Below are 25,928 nucleotides of genomic sequence, written 5' to 3' on the forward strand. Positions count from 1 at the left end.
GTCGTGTCGCTGCTCTGTTTATTTCATGCACGGGTGTGTTCTGTCAATGAATACAGTCTGTGTGCACTATGTGTAAATCCTCACTGCAGTGCATAAATACGCACGATAGCACACACCAGCTTGCGCGCTATCATATACTCGCAATTGCACATCTTAGCCCAAGTTCCATGGCAGTCGCCCCTCCAGCTGGCCCTCGCACACCATGGCGTCTGCCCGACCGGCCACCTATAAAAGGAAATGTCACATATGTGTATACATACCGCCGGCTCCCTGGCTGCGTGCGTCCCATCCACCTCCCTCCGAGACATGTTTCACTCTGGCGGCCGATGCACATTACCTAAGCACTGACAGCGGCCCTCGCCCTCCATTCTGCAAGGCAGCGGCACTCTGCAGCCAGCGGCCCAGGGAGGGTGCTTAATGGGTGCAGGGGCCGCTGCTGATTGGCTGGCGCGGGCGTCGACGTCACGGCGCTGTGCATAAGGCTAGAGCTGGAGCTGGCCTGGACCAGGCAGAGCATCCTCGGGCTGCAGCGGAGGCGGAGAGAGACAGGCAGAAAGAGCGCCAGCGCACCCGGGCCTGAGCAGGAGCGCGAGAGGGAGGAGCGCCCGGGGCATCGCGGGGACAGTCAGGCTCCGGCCACACTCACTCAGAGGCCTCTAGGGGGAGAACCGGGCTTGTATCCACGGCTCTGCAGAGGGAGTGCCGGGCTCGTGCCCCCATCATCCCAATGACTCTGAACTCGTCAACGGGGGAGCCCTCTCCGCCTCATCGAGACTGAGATCTACGCTGTCAGGGGAGAACCGGGCTCGTACCCCACCACCCAAAGACTGAGATCTGCAAACGGGCAGCGCTGCCAGGGGAGAACCGGGCTCGTGCCCCCACAGACCCTGAGTCCCGCAGGAGCAGAGCCAGGCATTGACCCCACATGCCCTGAGTCTGAGTTCTGTGGGGAAGACAGGCCAGGGGCACACCCCTACCCACGGACACGGAGATTAAACCTGCCCCCCACCCTGACACGCCTTACCCAAGAGCTGCCTGTGCACACTGTAGTGGGGCAGGCGCATGCCACCCTGCTTCCTGCTGTGGTAGGCACCTACCTTCAAGGCACTAAAGAAAGGAAAACAAGGAATTTTTCAGAAAGCTACCCTGCTGGCAACCATAACCCGGCGAAGCCCCTCCAAGAGTGATGTCTGCAGGTTAGAACCCCAACCCAAAGCTCAGTTTTTGTTGTGTTCATTTGTTCATTTTTCACATTTTGTATTGTTGGCGCGGTTTTGCTTTTCTGGACACTGATGCACTTGGACTACTGACTCCGTCCGCTACCTCAGACCCGAGAACAAGGCATGCCTTCTGTGGTTTAAGAAGCATTGGTCGCCGTTTCTTTGCTGCTTTCTGTTGTGGTGGCCCCGGAGTCTCCAGCTCTAACGAGGCGCGTCTTCTCGCCGCTTTGGGGCAGTCTGTCTGCCACTGGACACATCTTAGAAGATTCGTGTGTTCTCCCACCCCAGGCCGTTTCGGTTGTGCATGTCCTCCGTCCGCACCTGACCGCTGGGGAGAGGAATACAAGGAGCCCCCAAACATCTCATCCAAAGACAATGGTGCACTGCGCGGCGTGCGAGCGGCCCATCCTGGACCGCTTCCTGCTGAACGTGCTGGACAGGGCTTGGCACGTGAAGTGTGTGCAGTGCTGCGAGTGCCAGTGCAACCTGACCGAGAAGTGCTTCTCCCGCGAGGGCAAGCTCTACTGCAAGAACGACTTCTTCCGGTGAGTGCGGGGCTGACGGCGGGGCTGTCTGCCTGCCGCTCCGTCCGCCTCTCTGCTGCTCCGTCCTTACTTTACTCTCTATGTCCGCTGCTCCATAACCCCGTCCGTCTGTCTGTAAGTCTGTCTATCAGTATCAGCTGCTCCGCCCATCTGTCCTTGTCTGTCTGCTTCTCCAGCCCGCATCGGTCACCTCCCTGTGTCTCTGCCTTTATCCCGCTACTTTCAGCCTCCATGCACACATCCATCCTCCCGTATATGGCCCCCTCTCTGAAAGCCTGTCTGTACACACGTCCGTTCGTGCGTGTCACCTTTATGGCTGTCTATCCACCCGTTCTTATATATCTATACGTCTGTCGGTCCATTTCCCTGTACGCCCCCATATCTATCCCTCCGTTCATCTCGGTCTCTGTTTCCTTGTGTCTATCTGTCACTCTGTATGTCGGTCTATAGATAGGTCCGTTCTTCCATTCATCTTTCCTATACCTACCTCTCTGCCTGTATGTCTGTGTCTATCTGTATGTTAGTCTACTCACCCACCTTCAAATCCATCCTTCCATTTATCTGCAGCTGCGTGTCCATATATATACCCACATTTGCGCACACACATACACACAGACATATATATATATATCCTTACAATTGCTGCTCTATCAGTTCTTTTATCCATTATTCTGCCCTTGTCTCTGTCTGTATCTATCTTCTTGGCTGCCTATTACCCCTGCCTGTCTGTCTTTCTTCCCTCAGTCCGTACCTTCCTCTCCCTGTCTCTCTACTTTGTAGTTACAGATCTGTACAAACAGTGGGATATTCATCTATATCTGTTCGTATATAAACACTTTCGCATGTGGAGGGCATGTATCCGGAATATATGCTTTCACACGAATTGAGACGCATGTATACAGACACAAAGATGAACGCGCCGGTGAGAGTGTCTTAAACATTGGAATATGAAAGTACTCATGGGCTATAAGTGTGTGATGGGTGCGTGAGCGTGGAGATCGACGGTATGTGTGCGGCAGAGAGAGTGTGTGTATTTAATAGACGTGGCCTGTTTGTGTTTGCGCCCCACCTTATGTATGTGCACGTGTGTGGGCGCACAGGCCTGCGTGTGTGCCTCTGAACGCGTGAGTATGCTTGTCTGCCTCTTGTATAAACTCGCACGCACCCCCACCCCCAGAGGGACTGCTATCTCCACAGACGCACGGGCCTTATCTGCCGGGCCAGTGCCACTGTGGTGCTCCTGTGCCCGGCAAGGGGTCGGCTCCCCGGCTCAGCATCTGCTTCACAAGCCGGAGGGCAGAGGGCCCGACCTGGACTTGTAAACAGAGGCATGTTTACATTCCCGGCACAAGGCGCAATCACGTACTTCAACAAGGAGGGCTGTGGAAATGTTTACCTCTGTTCTCTCTGGGTTTTCCGTGGTGCTGAACGTGTCGCGCGCCGTGCGTCCACTTCAGAGCGCATCCTCTGCAGGAAGCCTCTCTGCGTGCCCGCAGACGGCGCACGGATTGAGTGGGGGCCCCGAACTAGGACGGCTAGTATTGCTGTGGGCCCATGAACCCCATGGAGGTGGATGGGCATAGCTAACAAACACGGCCCAGCGTTGGTCTTGTGATTCTGTGCGTGTTATAATTCGGTCTCAGCACTTGACACTGCAAAAGGAAATGACATCGATAAAACTTTCTTCATTTGTTCTGTATTTTGGACACCTGAAAAATAGCTGGACACACGCCGGGTATGCATTCCCAGATTGAAAAAGAAAGGGAAATCGAGCAAGGGCACATATCAAATGACCTTTTAATGATGGCGCCGGGGTCGCGGGGGGGCTATGGTCATTTGATGGGTTCCACAGACGTCCCTGCTAGATAAGGCCCATCTCCAGGTCATCTTTCCTTGGAAGGGACCTGGGGAGCGGGCCCGGCCTCTCTGTGCAGCAGGGACTCGCTCAGCATTTGGTGTAACGTAGGAGCTTGTGAATGTTTCATTGCGAAGATGGGTGAAACACAAAGATATTAAGTGCCTGGAATTGGAATCTGAGCACTTTTGTGCCGCGTGTGCAGAGTACGTATACATTTTTTTAAAGGTAGGCGCTACATCTTGAAAGTATTGATGGGTGACACACTAAGTGTTCGCTGACTTTTCTTTGAGAGATGCCCCCCATTACCCACGTGCGGTAGGCGCACACGATTGTACACGAGGCGCTGGCTCCATCTGGTGTGACGGAGGAGTTGCATAGATCCTGTGTATTCCGTCCTGCGCACACAATGGGGCTGACACTTGTGCTCGGTGGGGCGGTGCGTGACATCTGCCCGCTGTGACGGCCAGCTGTGATTTTTAGGAAATATGCGATAACGGGATTTGAATAAAGCCAGTGTTTGAGCAGGAAGCGACGGACGGTTTACAGCAGACGCCTAATCCACATCTCACAGACACTAAACACAAGCGTTCTCCGTGCTTGTGATGCCGTGAGTGTTGTGTGCTTGTGCGCACCCATCACTAGTGGGTCAAGTCAGTCACAGCGCGGTCTGACTTGCGCAGACAAATTCCAATGTAACTTATAGCCTGATTCCTTTATTTCAAGATGAGACCTGTCCGTGCCACACGGTGCTGCTTGTTGAAAAGCACTGGGCGATTCTTGGTTTACAGTTCGCGTCGTTGGATCGGAGAACGTGGAAACTGAAACTTGCTTTCGTTTTTATTGTTTTTCTTGGACGCCGGGCATCGGGTTCCGCTTCTTTCATTTTTCTGGGAGACACGGCTGGAGGCAATATATAGTATGTGTCCCTCTTCAGTTTGTCCGTCTGTTTATCCCGATTTTTGGAGAAATTTTACAATACCTCGGGTTGCAGTCTCAATGCAGGTTAGATGCGCGGCTGCTATTAGTTGGGGATATTACAGAAAACACAATGGTTTAATGTCAGGGACCTGTGTGCACCGTGGGCAGCTGTGTATATACACGTGTGTGGTGGTGCGTGAGTTTGCGTGTGCGTGTGGACTGCCTAATCCTGTGTAGGAGAACGGGGAATCGCCGTGGATGCGACGTTCAGGCACCAAACATACTCTTTTTATATGGCTGCGTGAGTGAAAGTACACACGTACACCACTCGAGCACGCCTGAAGACTGCAAACATGACATAAAGAACAGTGGGCGCTGTGTGTTCTAGGAAACAAGGATTTAAACACTATTGCTGTTAATGGGAAACATACAATTATTTGAATCTACCCTTTTGCCTTAAGTCGTTTATCTCAGATAGATATAGTTTTAAATTGCATAAGCCACCCCAAATGTATCCGATTCTCCCGGGAAAATGGGAAAAACTCGAACACAATGCAACGCAAACTTTGTCTGTCTTTGCATCCATTCTGTATGCGCCGTTTTATTAAATGCATTATTTGTGACTATATAGCAAATGTATCTCTTTTATTAAAGGATAAAAGACATGGTAAGTTAATTTTATGTAAATTGTGTTTTTGGTCGCTTATAATGCGACATAGTTTTATCTTGGCGCTTTTTAAATCTCTATATATAGATGTACATGGCTGCCGGGGAAGGGGGTGAAAACCTCGGTAGGCGGCTGCTCCCCCCCCCCCCCCACCCCAAAGGATGCCCTTTATGGAATGATCTTCCAATGCATCTAAGAAGCCTGCGACCACCGTAAAATAAAGGGCGGCGCGGACTCCCTCCTGTGGGCGGCTGCTCGGGGCATTAGTAGGCGTCAGGTGGATGGTCCAGAGCTCTGGGATGGCAGGGGTGGCGTGGCCACTGCGAGGCACTGGCATATCCAACGGAAAATAAGCATACGTCAAGGGGTCAGAGATATAAGCCATGGTATTAATGAGCAGAATGTACTAATTTATGGCGTCACTTCCTGTCTCTCTTCCTGTGGCAGGCGGTTCGGGACCAAGTGTGCGGGCTGCGCGCAGGGCATCTCCCCGAGCGACCTGGTGAGGAGAGCGAGGAGCAAGGTGTTCCACCTGAACTGCTTCACCTGCATGATGTGCCACAAGCAGCTGTCGACGGGCGAGGAGCTATACATCATCGACGAGAACAAGTTCGTGTGCAAGGAGGACTACCTGAGCACCAACGGCGTAGCCAAGGAGGCCGGCCTGCTGTCAGGTAAATCCCCAGGTAAACGAGAGCGATTTATGTGCGCCACGTGCGAGTTGTTGTAACCTCACCTCAGTGTGACAACACACACACACACACACTTAACTATAGATCACCTATGCACCCCGGTGCAGCCAAGGAGGCCGGCCTGCTGTCAGATAAATCCCCAGGTAAATCCCCAGGTAAACGAGAGCGATTTATGTTCGCCACGTGCGCGTTGTTGTAACCTCACCTCAGTGTGACAACACACACACACTTAACTATAGATCACCAGTGCACCCCGGTGCAGCCAAGGAGGCCGGCCTGCTGTCAGGTAAATCCCCAGGTAAACGAGAGCGATTTATGTGCGCCACGTGCGAGTTGTTGTAACCTCACCTCAGTGTGACAACACACACACACACACTTAACTATAGATCACCTATGCACCCCGGTGCAGCCAAGGAGGCCGGCCTGCTGTCAGATAAATCCCCAGGTAAATCCCCAGGTAAACGAGAGCGATTTATGTTCGCCACGTGCGCGTTGTTGTAACCTCACCTCAGTGTGACAACACACACACACTTAACTATAGATCACCAGTGCACCCCGGTGCAGCCAGGGAGGCCGGCCTGCTGTCAGGTAAATCCCCAGGTAAACGAGAGCGATTTATGTGCGCCACGTGCGAGTTGTTGTAACCTCACCTCAGTGTGACAACACACACACACACACACACTTAACTATAGATCACCTATGCACCCCGGTGCAGCCAAGGAGGCCGGCCTGCTGTCAGATAAATCCCCAGGTAAACGAGAGCGATTTATGTGCGCCACGTGCGAGTTGGTGTAACCTCACCTCAGTGTGACAACACACACACACACACTTAACTATAGATCACCTGTGCACCCCGGTGCAGCCAGGGAGGCCGGCCTGCTGTCAGGTGAATCCCCAGGTAAACGAGAGCGATTTATGTGCGCCACGTGCGAGTTGTTGTAACCTCACCTCAGTGTGACAACACACACTTAACTATAGATCACCTGTGCACCACGGTGTAGCCAGGGAGCCCGGCCTGCTGTCAGGTGAATCCCCAGGTAAACGAGAGCGATGTATGTGCCCCACCTGCAACCGTCACCTCACCACGGCTTTAGGGCACACACTACTAGTGTGAGAACACATACACATCACATACGCTCATAAACTACCGGCTACCTGTGCACCACGGTGTAGCCAGGGAGCCCGGCCTGCTGTCAGGTGAATCCCCAGGTCAAGGAGAGCGATTTATGTGCCCCACCTGCAAACGTCACCTCACCACGGCTTTAGGGCACACACTACTAGTGTGAGAACACATACTCAACACATACGCTCATAAACTACCGGCTACCTGTGCACCACGGTGTAGCCAGGGAGGCCGGCCTGCTGTCACGTGAATCCCCAGGTCAAGGAGAGCGATTTATGTGCTGTCCAGCCAAACTCCAGGCACGAAAGAGCGATTTATGTCAGGTACTACCCGAGTGGTTGTCTCTACATTGTGACACCCGGAGTTGCTCCATCGCGCTCAAAATCACAGTAAAATAGAGCGGCTTAAAACTACCTGGGGCTGGCATTGTTGGAACGTAAGAATGTAAATGAAAATGTGTAGTTCAAATCTGAACCCCAGCGTCACGTTCGCAGCCAGTTGCAACGTTAACACGCGGATGTTTGTGGCTCATAGTGTAGGGGTGCCACTGCTGTACGCTTGGGATTGTAGTTTTTGTGCGTGCAGGCTCTCGGGAGATCCGGGAGGGGGGGGCAGTAATTAAAGCGCCACTACCCCTTCCTCGTCAACCTCCTTTTCTGCCCTCTTTATCGGTTTCCCAGCTCCTTACAGACAACATTGCAGCGCGCTATAATCTCTCAAACGCGCTTGTATACCCCAGGCTCCTGAAAAAAGTTTCACCTCTCCAGTGTTTTTAAAATGGCTTGCGGTGAAATACCCTTTGGATAGAGTAGAAGACACATAAAGCCGATTTAAAAATAAAATCGAATGTTGCAATTGTTTGGTATTCGAGACAAGCTTTGGAAAGGAGGCAAGACGCCTTTAAACTAATTTAAAAGCCACTGAATCAACCCACATGCATGTAAATATGTATTTTGGATAGAGAAGGCGCATCTAGGCAAACTAAAAATCATTAAAAAGCATATTTTGATGGGGGAATTAGCACCCTTCGGAAAGCTAGAAAAAAATCAAAGAAGAAAGCGGTTTAAAATAAATACAGTTTTGTGGGGGATAAGGCAATCTAGAAGAATTAAAACGTTAGTAGAGCGACTTGACAATAAACTCATAGCAGACTGCAATTTATATTCGAATCATTCATCAAAAAATTGTAACATGAAATACATATATTGGTTAGCGGCGGCAAACATAAGCGAATTGCATCGAAAATATTAATATGAACATGATTTTAAGGAGTTAGGGCTCAGCTTGGCGGATTAACAATTAACAACAGTGTGCGTTTTGACGTCAAGGGCCTGTGTTGGACTGGGAGAAGTCACTTTACAGGTGAAAGGGAGGGTTGATGTTCAAAGCACTGTTAATACAGTTTATTTATTAAAACGCTACATCTAAACCTTACGCGATGGAAGCGCTATAGGTAAACGTTGAATTAAAGCGCTCGAACTAGAAAGGCAGTTGTTGAAGTTATTGATGAATTACTAAGTTAATGAATATAGTGGCTTCCCGTGATTGGTACCTTTTGATTGGGGCGGGAGGGGTAGTGTCTGGGTGGTTGTGAAGTACGTGTGCCCCTCCCCCCCCCCCACACACTTCCCCGACACGACGACCCCGGGCGTCGCTGATGCGTCTTGTCTTTCTTGACAGTGACAGGCAGTGACCCTAGTTTGTCTCCTGACTCCCAAGACCCGTCTCTGGACGACGCCAAGGACTCGGAGAGCGCCAACATCTCGGACAAGGAGACCGGAAGCAACGAGAACGACGACCAGAACCTGGGGGCCAAGCGGCGGGGGCCCCGCACCACCATAAAGGCCAAGCAATTGGAGACCCTCAAGGCGGCCTTCGCGGCCACCCCCAAACCCACCCGGCACATCCGGGAGCAGCTGGCGCAGGAGACCGGTCTCAACATGAGGGTCATACAGGTGAGCAGAGCAGCGCCGAGCTTCTAAGCGCTGTGAATATGCAGCTATGGCATAATGCGGCGCGCTTTTCTGCTGTGCACATGAGGGGGGAGGGGGGCATTGTGGGTCTTGGTGCGTGGTTTCCAAGTGCTTATGTTACCTCTAAATGTAACATGATGGGGGTTATACAGATTGGGAAGATTAAAAAGAGTGTTATAGCGCAGTATGGGGGGTACTGGATGTCTATGCGCTTTTACCGCAGACATCTGCGGAAGGGAATGTTAGCAGGCGGGGTATACAATGCAGTGTTATTGAAGACCCTCTAAGCACTTCACCTCACAGAAACGGTGGCACTATATGGGTCACTGGCGAGTCATACAGGTTGACATTATGGAGCGGTATATGGTGCGTTATGAAATGAAGCTTGGCTGAGCAGTCCCACTGTATCCAGACTGAATACGAAATATTAGAATAATGCGAATTATTATCGGTGCTGGCTAAAGCTGGACTCTCTGCCTCGAAGCGCTCACGGACATCTGCCGACTCAAAGTCAGAATACGTTGAAAGGGCTGTTAATACCGCAGTCGTGCATGGCCTGGTGCCGCATCTGGGCGCTAGGTCTTTCTCCTTAGTGACCAAGGCTCTGTGAGCATTAATGCTGTAAGAGGCTTCTCCCTGCCAGCCGCAGAGAACACCGCATCCTGCCCTCTGGCAGGAGGTGGCCTTGAGCCAGAGGGACGCTAACCCGGTGGGAGGTGTGTCTCTTTTAAGGAGGAGCTGCGTGTTTGGGGGGAGCTGTGTATGCGCGTTTTAGGGAGAGGCCGTGTGTGTGTTTTGGGGGAGCTCTGGCGTGGTGGGCGGGCACAGGAGCGCAAGGGTTCGGTGAGTGTTCTGCGCCTAACTCTCTCTTTGACTTCCGGTTCACGTCGCCTCAATGTTCTAACAGATACTTTCCCTGGGAGGCACGGGTTTTACGGGCTTGGAATATTTTCTCGGATGCTCGGTGTACAGGAAACGCCGCCGAAAGATAAACAACAGGACGAGTATGACGAATGCAGGTGTGGCCCTCTCAGGACATCCCCGTACCCCATCATGCTTCGGGGGTCAGGTGTGTGTATGATCGAGCAGCGGCCTCCGTCGCACGCTGCTGACATCTGCTGTGGGCAGCAGGCCGGAGGCCGCCTTTCACCCGTTGTGTGTCTATCGATCGAGTGCCATTTCATTTGGTAACAGTAACTCCCGTTATGTAAAGCGCCTAGACAAGACTGTCCCGTGAGCGCTAAGAGTTCTGCTAGGAGCAGCAGTTTGCAGAGGCCGCCCTCGTACTCGAACACATATTCCGATGTTTGCTCTTTAGAACTGTGCTCAGGGTGCGTACCTACGAGCCCTTTCTTTTCGTGCGTGTCCGTGTGTGAAAGGCGCCCGGTGCAGTGACACTAATAACACATCCTGCCATGTGCAGGGTGCAGCAACCCTTTTGGCATGTGGCTTTCTTACAGTTCTATGATTCGAGTTGTAGTATTAATAAGTTTAGCAAGAATTGCATTAATTTAAATAACCAGAATCTCCGTCGCCCATGCTGGCGAGGGAGGTCACGATACCAGCGGGGCCTCCGAGGGGGTCTGTCTGCGTCAGAACGGGCCGCATTGATGGAGCTCCAACAATGAAAACGGAGAAGATCCAATGGAAAGAACCCAACCTCGAGCACGAGAGGAAAACACCCCAGTTCCCTTCGCTGGCCACGCACTCTTCAGGTGCAGCTGATATTCCTTCCACCTCCCTATGCCCGGGAGGTGTAGTACCGCCTGACATCGACCCGGCCCCTCAATCCGACTCTCCCGACGGTAACTAGCTCTGACGACAAACCGCACGGGAGCGCCCTGCGGTCCGGCTGGGTACTGCACGCAGGAGACCGCTGTAGTCGAGGCGCTAGGGCTGATTTTGTGTCGCTGAAGGTGAGGGCAGGGCACACAGCCCCGCTGCCCGTTGCTCTGGGTGATGGTAGGCAGTATTGTGTGTGCGCCAGCGCACATACATTCTGTGACGTGTGACCCACACATCACTTTGTATGTGAGGTAGCTGGCCAGAACACAAGGCAGCAGCCTACTTCGCTTCACGTGGTAAGAAATAGAGAAGTGAGTGGCGCGTGTGTGCGTTGCCATACACAACAGGGTGTGTATGTCTGTCTGGGTACCCTCTTTGTCGTGATACACTGCACAGAAGCCCCGTGCGTTCGCAGATTTAACAGTTGGCAGACCGCTCCTGATGACAAACAGCTCCGTCGGTGCCGACCACGCTGTGCTAGGAAGAGGTGGCATTAATGAATTATGTTCATGGAGAGGGTGTGGCGTTACGGCCAGAGCTTCCAACTTTGGAACTAGGAACCAGGTTCGAGGCTTGGCGTTGGCTCAACATCTCTCCAAATCACTTAATTCCCCTGTGCCAAAAACATGAATGTGACCTTGTGTAATGTAACTAGTGCTTCTGTAAAGCGCTCCAATACCTCCGGGTCCCGCCCGCGCTATGTAAAACTGCAAGAAAGAAACAGGTCATCTCTGAGAACCGCCTCTCTTGGGGAAGAAATCCGGTATTTTGAGCTGGAAGGGGAATATTTGTTTCTCTCTATAAGATTATGCAAACCTGAGTGCCAGTTTTACATCAAGTGTTTTACTTCTTGGCAGAGTCCTCCTGCCTCAAGGTGGAACGGAGTCCAATACATCTAATATGCAGAGTTACAGATCCCCCTCTCCGCCACAGTGCAGTCACAGACAGTATGTGCAGTGCTGGTCGAGTTCAGACCCCTTCCCACCCCGAGGGGCACGGTGCAGTCACAGGCAGTATGTGCAGTGCTGTTTGTTAGTTACAGACCCCTCTCACCTCCAGGTCACAGGCAGTATGTGCAGACCCCAAGCATCCCCCTAAACTCGGCCAGCTTCCGGTTCTAGTTAGTGATTGTGTCTTTGCAGTAAGAACCATTTCCGGCTCCTGACCTGATAACACCAACAAGCACCCGCGTGGCGGCTTCTATCTTGTGGGTGCCGGCAGCGGGGCCGTGGCAGATGGGGTGATTTCCCGCCCCTGGAGCCGCAGGCAGCGCTGATCTGTATTTAGTGCACGCATCGCACAGCCTTGCACACATTTACATTTTGCAGTGATATTGCGAGTGCGGCCTGCGTGCGAGTCGGGGCTCACCAGGCACGATTTAATAACCTGAGTGCACGATTAATGGATAAATAAGAGCGGCGAAGGGCTGGAGTTATGAATGGCTTGATGACCCCCGCAGAGCCGGGGTAATGGGGAGTTAAGTTGTCGATGGAGCGAGGTTACACGAGAGGGTCCCTGCGGGAGGATAATCGGGGAGGGGGCGCTGCAGTGCACGTGAACTTCATCGCACGTGACCCGGAGCGGAGAGGCGGCGCGGTGCGTGCATTACAACCTAGCGCCGAGAGGCACGCTTAAGCTCCCTCCGCGTGCGCCCTGTTAGACGGCGTCCCGGCATGCCATGTTGTGTTATGCATTTGTTGAGCTGTGTCCTGCCATGTTGTCGTATGGCATGTCTAGTTATGTTGTGCTGTGTCATGCCAAGTTGTCTTATGCCATGCCTTGATATGTTCTGCTGTCATGACGTCTTATTTCATGTCTTATGTTGTGCTGTGTCATGCAATGTTGTGTTATGCTATGTCTTTTATTTTGCGCTATTTCCATGCCACGTTGTGTTATGCCATGCTTTATGTTGTGTTTTGACATGTTATGTTGTATTTTGTCATGTTGTTATGCCATGCCTTGTTACGCTGTGCTGTGTCATGTCATGTTGTTTGCCTTATTTTGCTGTGTCATGTTGTGTTATGCCATGCCTTATTGTGTTGTGTTATGGCATATCGTGTTATGGCATGTCTTTCTATGGTATGCTGGGCCATGTCATGCTAAGTTATACGTTATGATATGTTAGACCTCATATTTAGTAAGTTATATGATATGTTTTGACATATACAATGTTATTTATGTTATATTGCTATACGTTATGAATATGATAGACTAGGTAACATAGTTTCATATTTGTGATTGTTCTATTACATTATTGTTTGTTCACGTTATTTGTAACGTTAATTTATGCTATGTTATGAATCGTGTCATACTTTTCTGTTGTGTTATATATGCCATACAATATATGTGCAGTCCTTTGTGATGCATCACGATTATTTATATTTTTAGGCACGTCGTTTTGCGGTGTGGTCTAATGGAATTAAATTGCGTCGTGTTGTACTGTATTAATTTGCGTTACGATTTTTACGTTTCTGTTACGACATAATATACGTTATTTTAGACGTTTATATGTTTGCTTAATTTATGTTAATTCATGGTACATTACATGTTGTTACTTGTGTTCTCATGTTATTGTGGCCGGACATCTGTAGTGCGCTGTTGCCGCTTGTCTGGCTTTATTTTACTTTGATTCACGTTTTATTTTATGTCATAGTTTTGTTGTTGTGCGTGAAGTTTAGCCACCACAGTTCATACCTGGATAAAATCCATATTTAGATGTCTTCTATTTAAAAACAACTACATTTGACATTTAAGGCAAATACTCTAAAATTGCGCAAATTCAACCTTAAGGGTGTTTTCTCGAAGTTAAAGCACTTGGGGTTGAAAGAAAGCTGTCGTGCAGTGTAGTTAAAGTTACGTGCAGCTTTGGTATAAGGTTTACATGGAACATAACCCGTTATTATAATTATTAATGCAAGCATGATCATTTACACTTATCCTTCGGGAAATTTGAACGTACACGAATTCAAGACCGATAGCGGGTCTTTTCTGAAGCGTTTGAAGTGATATAGAAGGACTTTGTTTAGTCGACCTTTTTATTTTTCCTTCCGCTTTCTGTAACTTAAACATGGCTCCAGATACTTGGAGACAAATATAAGAAAATCGTCGTACTTAAAAAAAAGTTATACCTTCTAGTAGTAATCGAATGCATTGTGGAACAAAAGAGAGTCCACAGAATTCAAGGCTGCCGTTTTTTCATAAACCGTCAACAAATAGTACTCAGCTGAGAAGTGCGCAGTGCACATCTCTCGACCCCCTGTACTCCGTCACAATCTGCACACAGTGGGCTCACCGATCTACTCCATAAATGCACGTCTGACACGCCCCTGACCCCGTGTACCCCGAAAGGAAGTGCGCGCGCACACGCACTTGACCCCCGTGTTCTCCGACAGGAAGTGCTCCTAGCCTGTGTAGTCCGACCGGAAGCGAGTGTAGTATATACCGCGAATCGCGTGTAGTCGGTTAATAAGTGCACGCATCTGACGTCGTGTACCCCGACAGGAAGTGCGCATACGCCTTAGACGCAGCGTGCAGTCCGACAGGAAGTGATTCCAACTCGTGTAGTTGTGAATTGCGCATGGTGCACACCACTACCCTAATTTTGTTGGTTAGCAGCTCCACGCCTCGGACCCTGTGTACGCCTGCAGCAGTGATCCAGTCCTAGCGCACTCCATGTGACCCCGTGCTGGGTCTCAAAATGTAAACAGTGCGCTGAGTCCAGGTGCTCGGCCAGGAAGTGCATGGGGACAAGAATTGGGTTGTTGGCCAGGACTGGAGGAGTGTAGGTAGTCAATACGACTCCCTGTGCCCGACCAGCATCAGCTGGTGGAAGCTTTTATAATTTGTATTTTCATTTTGGCTCCTATGCATGTGGTAAGAAGGTATTTTCTTCTTAATTCTAGTTTCCTATCGAATTTGCTGAAGATATACAGAACAGAGATATAGCTCGGTGGGGTAAGGCAGCTATTTGAGTTGGCTAATTCGAACACCCGTTAGTGGCGAGCCTCGAGGTCAGTCGGTTTGCGCTGAATGCTCCTGTGATTACTACCCAGCCTGTGTTTGGCACTGTGACAGCCGCCTTTTAAAATTCCTCCCATTCCTGACCCCGTGTCCCCGCACTTTAATACCGTCGCTCCTATACCTACATTATAGCTCTTGTCCTGCTATTAACTGTCATGTTGTTATGTTTACTTTTCCCTAAGCGCACCGATGTGTCCAAACATAGCACACCGTCACTGTTAGAGCATCACAAAATAATTCGATAAAAAAGTGATCATATTATCGAATAAACATCTTTCATACGGTGCCCGTTTGGAACCGTCCTCTCCTTTTTGACCCCTCAAACCCGCCCCCACCCGTTTGAGGCTTTGTTGACTCTTTTCAAAAGAACATGCAGGCTAGTGGTTCACTAGTCAACCGTAGAGCCCAGTTTGGCGAATCACTTCACTTCTTTGTACCTCGGTCCCTTATTTTTCCGAGCGCTATATAAAAACTGCCGTGCTGTGGTATAGATTTCAGTCTCCGTACGCCATTGGTAGTATGTCCTGGTGCTGTCTGTCTAATAAAGGTAACGCGCTGCCTGAATCTACGCTGTGATTGAATACATGTGCGCTCATTTATGTAATTGGTAATATTGTCTGGTGCTGCTTTGAGTGTGATTAAAGTGCTGTTTTAAAGCGCTATAAAAAAAACGTAGTCGGACTCTCTTACGTAATCGATAACGTGTTCTGGTGCTGCCTTGAGTAGCTAAAAAAGTGAGGAATGCTGCTTTAAAGCACTATATAAAAACTGCCCTGGGCGGGAATAGATATCTGCTCTCTTTATTGATGTGACCTTTTCCGATGACTTCAGAGCTACCACAACCCTCTACCCCCAGCGGCTTGAGACGTTTACGGGTCAGTAGTGCGCTCTAAAAATCCCTGTTGGGTTGAGGGTTTAAAATGTGCAGCTTTAAAGCCCGCTTTAAACACTACTCTGGACTGGAATAGATGTCAGCTCTCTTACATCACTGATAATGTTTTGGTGCTACAGTCAGTGCTTAAAAGAGGAGAAGTGCTGTTTTCAAGTGCTAAATAAAAAATGCCCGGGACTTCAGGTTTTCACCACCGTATGTCATCAATGCCATGTTCTGGTTCTGCTTTGAGTTCTTGAACACCGAGGTGGTGTGGCTGGGACAGGCACGCTCATCCTTAGGGACGCACTGAGCCTGCACAGGTCTAAGAGCCAATGATAGGCAACAGCTGCAACCTGACTGCGTGTGTTTAAAAAAGGTTAGACCCTGCAGGAAAGCAGGGGGGCTAATGCACGTACTGCTGAGATCTGGGAGTATTCTGCAGGTCGGGTCAGGGTTGACTCCGCCTTTAATCATCGCTAAGGCGAAAACATGAAACACAGGGAAATGGGTGTTATGCTTTATTACACCGCCCACCTATGTGCAGTGTAACTATATGTGTGTATAAATGTCACATATTCTTCTGTCTTAAACAATTCCGCCATGCAGTGGCCTTCAAAGACATCACACATAGCACGCCTGCCCGTGTTTAGTTACTGTTCCCTCTGTTTATTCAGTGCCTTTAACTGTTTCTACATTGTTGTTTTATCCATTCGACGTGTCCGGCTTTTTCTGATTGGACGGATTCGAATGATAAAACTCCTGCTATTGCTTCGGTCGATGACAGAATTCTTTAGGCCTTGGAGTCTTGTTTGTATCATTTTTGACTGCCCAACCATCATGGTCTTGGCCTCCTCTTTACGTTTTCCTTCCCTGTTCCCAACACGGTGGTTTTGCCAAGGCATCTTCTCATTGAGGGGTCAAAATATCTGTGTTTAATACTTTATCATAAAGGATTGTACTGAAAGTTCCAGCTTGAACTGATCCAATACATTGATTTTATAGTTTATATAGGAACTCTTTAACCAGTGGACTGTCTATAATGACATCTTTTTTTAAATTAAATCTTTTTTGACCGAATGGAGATCGGGCCTATTTTCTCTATGGTAGTTTATTCTGTTTTGTATTGGGCACCTAGAATGGGTAAAGAAAAGGACAGCGAGAAACGGGTGAACTGAAACACAGAAATACATACAATCAATAATGGAAAACATAAAGGGAAGTAAAAACATATGATAAAAAGACAACAAAAATTAAAATGTCTGAAATAAAAACGGAAACATAGAAAGGCTGCATTGTTACGACACCCAGTAAGAAAGAATCATAAAAAATAAAAAGGCGAGGAAAAATGGCGGAGAGAAAGGTGAAGGTGAAAGAGATTAAATACATGAAGCATACAATTAAAGAAAACATAGACAGAAAATAAGAATAAGTAAAGAAGTCAAAAAGTAGTGTAAGAGAAAGAAGACAGAAAGAGCGCGAAAGAAGAGCAGAATAATGAACAAAGGGGGAAAACCGAAGATCGACAATATAGACAATAGAGGAACAGGTGCACGTTTTTTTCAACTATTAAAGTTAAATTAAATTGGTTAATAATTTAAGAGTTAACGATTTCCCTATCTACCGAACAAGTGGGTTTTCTTTGTCATTGGTCTGTAGTCTGCGCCTGTAAAGATTCTTGAAACCCACTTTTTAGTGTCCTACACCGCAAACCGGACTTCTAAAAATGTATACGAGCAATGTTTGCTACTATCACAGTGATAAGGCTGTCTGTATAAGAAGAACCCTGAGTTTTTGTATAGTGCTGCTCGGCACATTTGTGCCACTCCTCATCGCTGTACATAGCGGTGTATTGCGATTACCCAGCCATCGGACGGATGACAGGCTGAGATGGCTGTGCAGAGATTCACCACTGTGACCTTCTGGACGCACCCACTAGCTCGTGTCGACACACCTGCGTGTATATAGTGGATGTATAAAGGCGGAAGCCAGACAGTTCCTGGGACCCAGTGCACATGACTGTCAGTTTGGGTTGAGTCACATGTCAGGTAACCCTGGCAGCCCTACAGATGCGGGGACCCAACAGCCCTCTTCAGATCCCTTACACTTACAGGGATGATCTCTTCCGTACACAAAGAGCAGCCAGGCGCGTGGCGGGATAGACACACAACAAAACCCCGGAGAGCAAACTCGCACTTTAAAACCTTACAGGCGAAACCAGTCGTTTTTGTCCAACTCGGCACTGCAACGTGCAGCAATTGTGCATCCCTGGGGTTTGCTTGACCGAGCCTCGCCAGACCAGACCTGGCACAGATTGTCCGAGAAACAGCGCTGTTTGCACGCCGCGGGATGGGGGTGACATGAGCTATTCGCATCGCACCCGATGCCCTGTTCCAAGATGCACAAAGAGGAACCGGGCACGGATTGTGTGTGCGGGAAATACTGACACGACCTGAATCATTTGTATCCGGGAGGCTGTGGGGTGCAGGGTGAGTACAGAGGACTGTACCGAAGTGTTTTACCTGTCCTGTTGTTCAGTAGTCGTGCCCCTTGATGTACATAGGATGGCCATAAGTGGCACCTGCTGTTCAGTGCCCTGTTAGATGCATGTTTGCCCAGTACTGAGCGGTGATCACAGTTCTGCCGTTAAGTTTTGTGTTTTCGGAATGTTTGGTTGCCTTCATCAAAACATGCATAGTGTAGCTGTGCGTGGAATATGGACTGAAGTCTCTCGAGGAAGGCTGCCTGCTATGCACATTATTATGGAATGTGCGCCTGGGCCACTGCACATAATACCGAGAGTTTTGTACTCATTTGTTATACTTTATCACAACTAGCAGGCAGCCATTCCAGAGAAAGTACATGGCAAAGGCTGCACTACAAAATACCCAGTAACTTACCGTTACCAATAATGTATCAAAATCATGAATGCATTCTGTGAAGATTCTCGCTACTTGCACTGATGGATGCATAAAGATGGATGCATAAACTCAGTTGTACCAGTGGCTTAGAGCAAATGTAATTGTGTTGTGTTTGATGCAAATGCTGTTTATACACTAGTCGGCCAGTGCAAATGTTTTTCACACTAGTCGTCCAGAGCAAATATTGGTGCAAAATTTGACTGCAGAAGTGTAAAGAAGGTTGTATATTCCAGCCCCCACTCCATGTAAATATGAACACTTTCCACTGCTTGCAAATTCAGTGGTAAAATGCCCTGGCCATTTATGGCAGTATGGCGCCATATAAATAAATCTAACAACGTTTTTGCTATACCTCGTCAATGTTCAAACATCTGAAAGTTGCATGTGGAAAAAATTACTGCCTTTCGAAAACAAAGTGCACATTTTTGGTTGTATCACAAATGTCACAACCTTACAGTTTACTGTGACGTTTCCGGATGCTGTCACATGATAAACAGGGCTTTCACCTGACCTGCAACAGCTGAGGTCAAGTTCAGGCGTAACCCCTCTTCTATACCCTGAATCCTGATCCTAAAGAAGTGTATAGCTACTGCTGGCTATAACATTACACCAAAAGAACCCCCACTTTTACAGAGTTAAAAAAAAATGGGCCAGGGTTTATTGGTTGATGGAAACACAAGGCTTTCGGTCAAGCAGAAGATGTGTGAAAAGTCAAATTTTCTTTACAATTATTAAGTTATATTTATATGCACAACACTGAACGCTAGGACCCAAGTGAATATTTTCTATGTACAATTAAATGTTGCATATTTATATAATGTAATACGTAGGGTCACATAGTGCTTCCAAGCACCCTCAATATTCTGTGGAATTAAAGATAAAAGCATACATGAATAGGGAGGGGCCTAATGCTTAAAACTTATATACCCCCTAGATATTGGTGTATATCCTTGGACTTCCAAGACTTCTGATTGGTTTAGTTTCTACGAATCATAAAGGAAATAACCATAACTAAACACATTCAATACATATTTATCACAGGCATTAGGCATTCTTTAAATAATTGCCAACAATAAAAAAAAAAACATCACCAGAAAATAAATGACTTGTAATTTCAACTTCTGAGTAATTCTCCTAAAGGAAAAAATGTAAAGATCTTAAAGTTTCCAGAACGTGATTTTTGATAGTTACAAAACCTAGCATGTTTGGGGAGAGAAGTATGGGTTTAAAAACAGGCCCAAATGAACCTAAAGCAGCAAAGCCTATTTTTTGGGGGAAACCGCGGAGTCACTGATACATTTCCCCATTAAATAAATGATGGTCCATTGATCTCAAATTTCTTCAATGGGTATATATTTTTTTGTTTCCCAGTCAAGTAACAATAGTTTTATCATTTGCCCAATTTATAAAACCCTCATGGGTACCAAATGTTAAGAGATTTTTGTAGGAGTTGGAACTGAAGGTACAGGAGGCTATGCAGGGCCCCACCGTTCCAGTGCTTCAGGCCAGCGGTTGTTGCTTCACCGAATGAGATTTAGAATGATCATTGCCGCACCATCTGGAACTGGTTCCAGCACTCCGAGTGGCTTACACAGTTTCCTTGTCCAAAACTATTTACCCTAAACCTGCAGGTGTAGATTGTACCCACTGCAGGAAACTACAGGAGAAGAGATAGAGTTGTTGCTAAATTTGACAGTTAATTTTTGCTCTTTTTTTCTTATAAAAAAATAGTGTTCCTTGTGAATGCTTCCCTTTTCTCACAACCCTTATATATTTGAAGTGTTGAATGCACTTTCAGACGCCCTTGTGGAGCATACATATACTTTGGGGCTTTTTTAGCACCTGCTACAAGCGATAAAAACACAACAAAACTACTGTGAATTCAGCTTGGAAGGCTTCGCACGCCCAGGAAGCCCTTGTAAATGTCTCTGGCGGACCACCAAGTTTTGACCTTGTCAGTGTTCACATCATTTGCATTTCTCACTCCTCTGACACTACTTTGGTTGTGCCAAAAATCTGCACACCTGTCAGAAGTTATGCAGTGGTAATGGCTGCTATGCATCTGTAGTTATGCAGATTTCCAGTCTTTAGCTGTGGACCCGTACTTTAAGTGCATAGACCCATCTTGTAGACCTCGAGTGTTATGCGAGTATTTTGCCAGGTGGGGTCGTGCTTATTATGTAAACTGGGAATGCTGGGGTTAGAACTCAGGCCTCATAATCTCACAGGCAGCAGTCTGGCCATTGCATTAGATCTGAGAAAAGACTGCTATATGTTACAGAAGTGACATCTCACAGTACACACACAAAAAGACACCATGGTTTTAACTCTGTATTTTTTTTATTTCTTTTATAACCACATTCTTCATTTCTTGTTTGCTTTCATTTTGTTCCTCGTTTATCTTTTAAAACTAAATTCTTAATTTCTTGTTTGCTTTTATTTTGTTCCTCGGATTTTTTTTTAAACCAAATTCTTAATTTCTTGTTTGCTTTCAACAAGGATGCTGCGGTACCGTAGGCTCCCCATTGGTCCCCTGGGTGTTTTATGCTTCTTGATATCTGGACATGAGTACTCATTATTGTATACTCGTTTGCATCTAGATTAGGATGGGCCATATGGGAGAGTCAGCCAATACAAGATAAGTACACGAAGCTTGAAACTCAACATTTATTTTTATTAAACTTATTTCTGTGAGTGAGTGTGTGTGTGTCCTTCTCATAATACATTTCTGGTAGGTTGGCACTTAAGGTGGCTTTGGACTTGTAAAAGTTACTAATCATTGTTAATAGGCAAGAAATGTTTAGGATAACATAATCACTGCTACACAGTATAAGGATATTGCAAGTCACCAAGAATTTCCTATATAGAGGAGGAAGTAGGCCTTGCTCCCAGAGTATCAATAACCGTCCGTGTCTAGTGTAGTGAAATGAGGGCCGGACCCATGGTAGATTTGCAGTACAGACCTATAAGAAAAGTTAGCATTCAAAGATCCTAAATAGAACACACTGACAAAGTCACTGAAATGAAACACAGGGGGAGTATTAAGTGTAGAATGGAAGGGGAAAGAGAAGAGAGCAGTGACAGGACAAAGGGGCAGTGAGGAGGTTGGCAGTAATGTATGAGTTGAGCAGTGACAGGAGAGGTGGCCACTGATTAAAGGAGAGATGGCATCCGAAGTGAGCGAAGAGCAGTGACAAAGAGGCAGACACTGATGAAAGAGGTGGACAGCAACAGGAGAGAAGGACTTTGACGGGTCAGAGAGGCAGTGATGGTGATCTGGGTGGTGAAGTGTTCAGTTGCAGTGAAGGTGGGCCATGCTGCTAAATGGGAAAGAGATAGGGACGAGGGGTGACAACGATTTTTAATTGCTATTCATTCATTGTATCATTCAGAGGAAGGTTAAAGAGGAAAACAAGCAAGTATTTAGACAGATTATTATAAAACATTTTATTGAGAAACGGGGGCAGGGATTTATCAGTACAAAGTAGATAGGAGTCGGGGTCAGGAGGGGTATTGATAGAAGAGGCAATGTGGAATGAAAATAGAAGGGCCCGATTCACAGAACTAACTTACGACAAAATCCTAAACTTACTACTCATTTTGGTATTCACAGAAGGCACTTACTCATTTCGGTATTCACAGAAGTTAGGAGTCCTAACTTTAGGACTCCTAAATGCCTTCTGTGAATACCGAAAGTCTTAAAATTAGGATTTTTCTCAGTTTAGTAGTAGTAAAGTTGGGACTCCTAACTTTAGGACTCCTAAATGCCTTCTGTGAATACCTAAAGTCTTAAAATTAGGATTTATCTCAGTTTATGAGTAGTGAAGTTAGGACTCCTAACTTTAGGACTCCTAAACTGAGAAAAATCCTAATTTTAAGACTTTCGGTATTCACAGAAGGCATTTAGGAGTCCTAACTTTTGGACTCCCAACTTCTGTGAATACCGAAATGAGTAAGTGCCTTCTGTGAATACCAAAATGGTAGTAAGTTTAGGATTTGGTCTTAAGTTAGTTCTGTGAATCGGGCCCGACGTATTTATAGAAAGTAAGTATTAGGCGTGAAGTAGGGGTCGTCCTGTAGCCTGGTGTCCCAGCACAAACACAACGGTCTTAGCTGTTCGTATGCCTCCATCCAACCAACACCAGCCATGCGCCAGGTCATTATATCCTTGCACCCCTGCAAGTTTAATTATCTATAGGACCCAGAAACCTCGATATGACCGGACCCCAACACCACCCAAACGAATTACCAACAGGACACAAGTAAGCTTAGTTTGTGGATCATTTTATTTCAACATTAACATAGCAAACTTTGAGAAAATCTGTTAAATTCAACACAACACAAAAAAGGTGCATACAAATCATCTGTAAACCAATCCTATACAAGTGTGTCAAAAATCATGAGCAAACAAACCATCAACTCAATAATTCATGTGCAAGTTGAAGCTCAATATCCGAACACCCCTTTTTACCCCAAGGGGTCACCTCGCAATTCTGGACACCATTGGACCACACTAGGTGCAACCAACCGCATCGGCGAGCGGTGGCCCTAGGCCCCTTGTCCGCTCAATGGGCACCGCCCCTTGAACACCAAGCTCCCCAGGGGCTGCGGCGAAGGTGGGCAGGAGCAAGGCACCCGGTGCCGACCCCCAAGATCTAACTGTGCGCTCTAGCCAGCAAGCTGGTGTACATCCTCTGGTTGGCCCAGGACTGCCTAACCTTACCCCTTGCAACTGTTCTACGGGGGAAGGGGACTGCTTCTGAAGGACCCTCCCCCCTTGCTAACAGGAGGGGTATTCTATACCCAATTAGCCTAACATTAGGGTTGGGAGGGAGGGAGAAGATGCGGCGCCGGTTTTGCTCCTCCGTCGCGGTTGCCAGCTGGTAAAAAAGGCCAAGGGAGTACGGGGTCTTTATACCCCTCCGGCCAACCCGACGGCGGCGCCCAGTGATGACGAGCTTCCGGCCGCCCGCCAGTCATAGAGCGGGGTGCGGGAAGGTGTGGAGGCTGGATCCGGTTTTAGCCGCCCGTGGCTGGCATCCGGCGAGATCGTGGGAGTCCCGGTCCACGGGGGCCCCAGTCCTAAGCACCACGTCCATCCCCTATTCGGGGGTGGACGCTCTGTCCATTATTACAACACATCTGTGACATGTTGATGTGCAAGCACGTTTTACAGGTCCCTTCCTAATCATGTACACTGGGTCCCCTGGATCTGAAAAAACTTGTTCTGTATGGCCTGCTGCGCCCTGAAGCCGACCCATGAAGGCATTTGGCAATGTCGAAATCCTTAAAACCGAATAAACATAAATATGCGTATACATATATTGCTTTTATTTCACATGGTATATAAAGGTCGTTGGGATATACATTTACAGTATGTGCAGCATGCATTATGGAATACCTGAAACACAAATATATGTATGCAAATCCACTTTTCAAGTGTGATCTACATCTGCATATCCACCACGCAGACACATTCTACAAATATAGGGATATCATTTGAATCATAATTATAAAACCAGTGGAGCATGCATGTAATTCCTGCATTACACATAAGGATCACACACCCATATTGTAGATGTCTCACATTGTAAATTTCGTGTACTTTTTGCTGCACTCACATACTATATGGGGCATAGATACTTTTTGGTACCTGCATTCTGCTGAATTTATACATACCGACTAGTAATATGTTGGACAGATAGCAGGTTTTTGTTTATGAAATGTGTTTTTATTTTATTGATGGAAACTAGTCTTTATTTCAGGACACCTATGCTATAGGAATATATAATGTATGGTATGCCAAGCCTGTTTGGTACAGATGTATGAATAACTAAATATTACACACTGTATGACATACGTAGTTAAGAATATGCTAAACATATTATGCATACTCTACAAATAATATATGCAAAGTTGCATCCCTAATGCTGCATGCAATATGCTTGCTGTGTACTCCAGAAAACAATCTCATGCTTAAAATGGTCCCATGTGTAGTATGGCTCACATAATATGTATGGTACATTAGGATGTTGCATAGGACACAGAAGTACTCAGTGGAGTAAACAAATCTTGCATGTAGCTCATGCTATTCTAATCACATAAATCGTTTATCAACACACATGAAAATTGATATGCCACTTGTGCAAGAAACATATTGTCTGGAATATTTCTGACTATTTAGAGGTACTATATCCACACCTCATTGAACACATTGATTATACCGATCACAAACACTATATGGTAAGTCTACACCATATTAGTGGTGAAAATGTATGTGGTCCAGTACACGTATTTGGAAGCAGGGCCGACTGGTACGTTTCCCGGTACGCTGGAAGGGTGGGGGCCGGTTTTGCAGCGGTGCTCCAATATCGGCCACCAGTAACAAAAGCAGCAGTGCCTCAACACATGCACTGCCCCAATTGGGAGGAGGGGCGTAATCCATCAATATTCCCAGGCCTGCATTGGGTTCCCAGTCCGGCCCTGTTTTGAAGCTGGTGTACTAATAAAAGGACATTAATACATTAATTAGTATAGTGCAAACGTCAATTTCGATGGTATCACAGTAGCACAGTTTTACCTACTTAAGAAATCACGGTTGAATACCTGAAACATTCCGTGTTACAATCACTTTATGGATGAAAATAACTGAGCGCCTACTCTCCAATCCTATCTAATGAGATCCTATCTGGCTGCGTGAGTTTAACCCCCTGTGGTCTGGTTCTGATTAAATATCTTAATTTATAACATCTACACATGAAACAGCAGCGTGGCATAAACCATACTAGAAAGTCCACACAGAGCAATCCGTTGTTTATTACTATTGTCATGACCCACTTGAGGCTTTATGTCTCCGTGGCCATGGCCCCTGCCCATACTCAACAATGATAATAAACAGTATATTACATTCTTTACATGTTCATATACATTATTTATGCCACGCGGGGAACAATGAATGTGGCTCAATTAAGCACGTTATTGGAAATAATTCTACTAACAAACCTGCATTCACACATTTGTCAGTTAAGTGCAAAGATTAAATTCATACCAATTCCATAAACTCGGTCTACTCGCTTGGAGAAATCAATGCTTACCGCCTCACAGAGTCCATGTTACTAGGACTTTACCGAGAAAGATGACTAGGCCCACATTCCCAGGAACAGTGTCATGATGCTACATATCACTGTACACATTTAACGCCTTCTGCGCTATACTTCAAGTATAGCTTTTACAAATGATGTCCGAAACCATTCATGAAGCTTTGCATAGAATAATATGCTATTGTATTCACTGTTGGGGAGGGGTGTGGCAACAAGACACACTTGAAGCTTCATG

The 25,928-nt window shown here is 47.2% G+C and overlaps 1 protein-coding gene and 1 long non-coding RNA gene across 6 annotated transcripts in view; one reads left to right on the forward strand and one right to left on the reverse strand.

Annotated features, from left to right (window-relative positions):
* Window positions 1–395, reverse strand: part of LOC146858869 (uncharacterized) — a 35,808-nt gene extending 35,413 nt beyond the window's left edge. Inside the window, exon 1 of one of the 2 annotated variants that reach the window (XR_014980034.1) lies at window positions 261–395. This is a non-coding gene — a long non-coding RNA (uncharacterized LOC146858869). The remainder of the gene's footprint in view (window positions 1–260) is intronic. The other variant, XR_014980033.1, reaches the window with a different exon arrangement.
* The window catches only part of LHX1 (LIM homeobox 1), a 32,929-nt gene that overhangs the window by 2,021 nt on the left and 4,980 nt on the right, over window positions 1–25,928 (forward strand). Inside the window, exons 1-3 of one of the 4 annotated variants that reach the window (XM_085649471.1) lie at window positions 503–1,765; window positions 5,656–5,894; window positions 8,743–8,978. In XM_085649471.1, the coding sequence (XP_085505597.1) occupies window positions 1,596–1,765; window positions 5,656–5,894; window positions 8,743–8,978 (645 nt within the window). In that variant the 5' untranslated portion in view covers window positions 503–1,595. Of the gene's footprint in view, window positions 1–502; window positions 1,766–5,655; window positions 5,895–8,703; window positions 8,979–25,928 lie in introns of those variants that run through there. The other 3 variants (XM_085649469.1, XM_085649470.1, XM_085649472.1) reach the window with 3 other exon arrangements.

The sequence above is a fragment of the Triturus cristatus genome, chromosome 3_2, assembly GCF_964204655.1.
Source record: "Triturus cristatus chromosome 3_2, aTriCri1.1, whole genome shotgun sequence".
Taxonomy (NCBI): domain Eukaryota; kingdom Metazoa; phylum Chordata; class Amphibia; order Caudata; family Salamandridae; genus Triturus; species Triturus cristatus.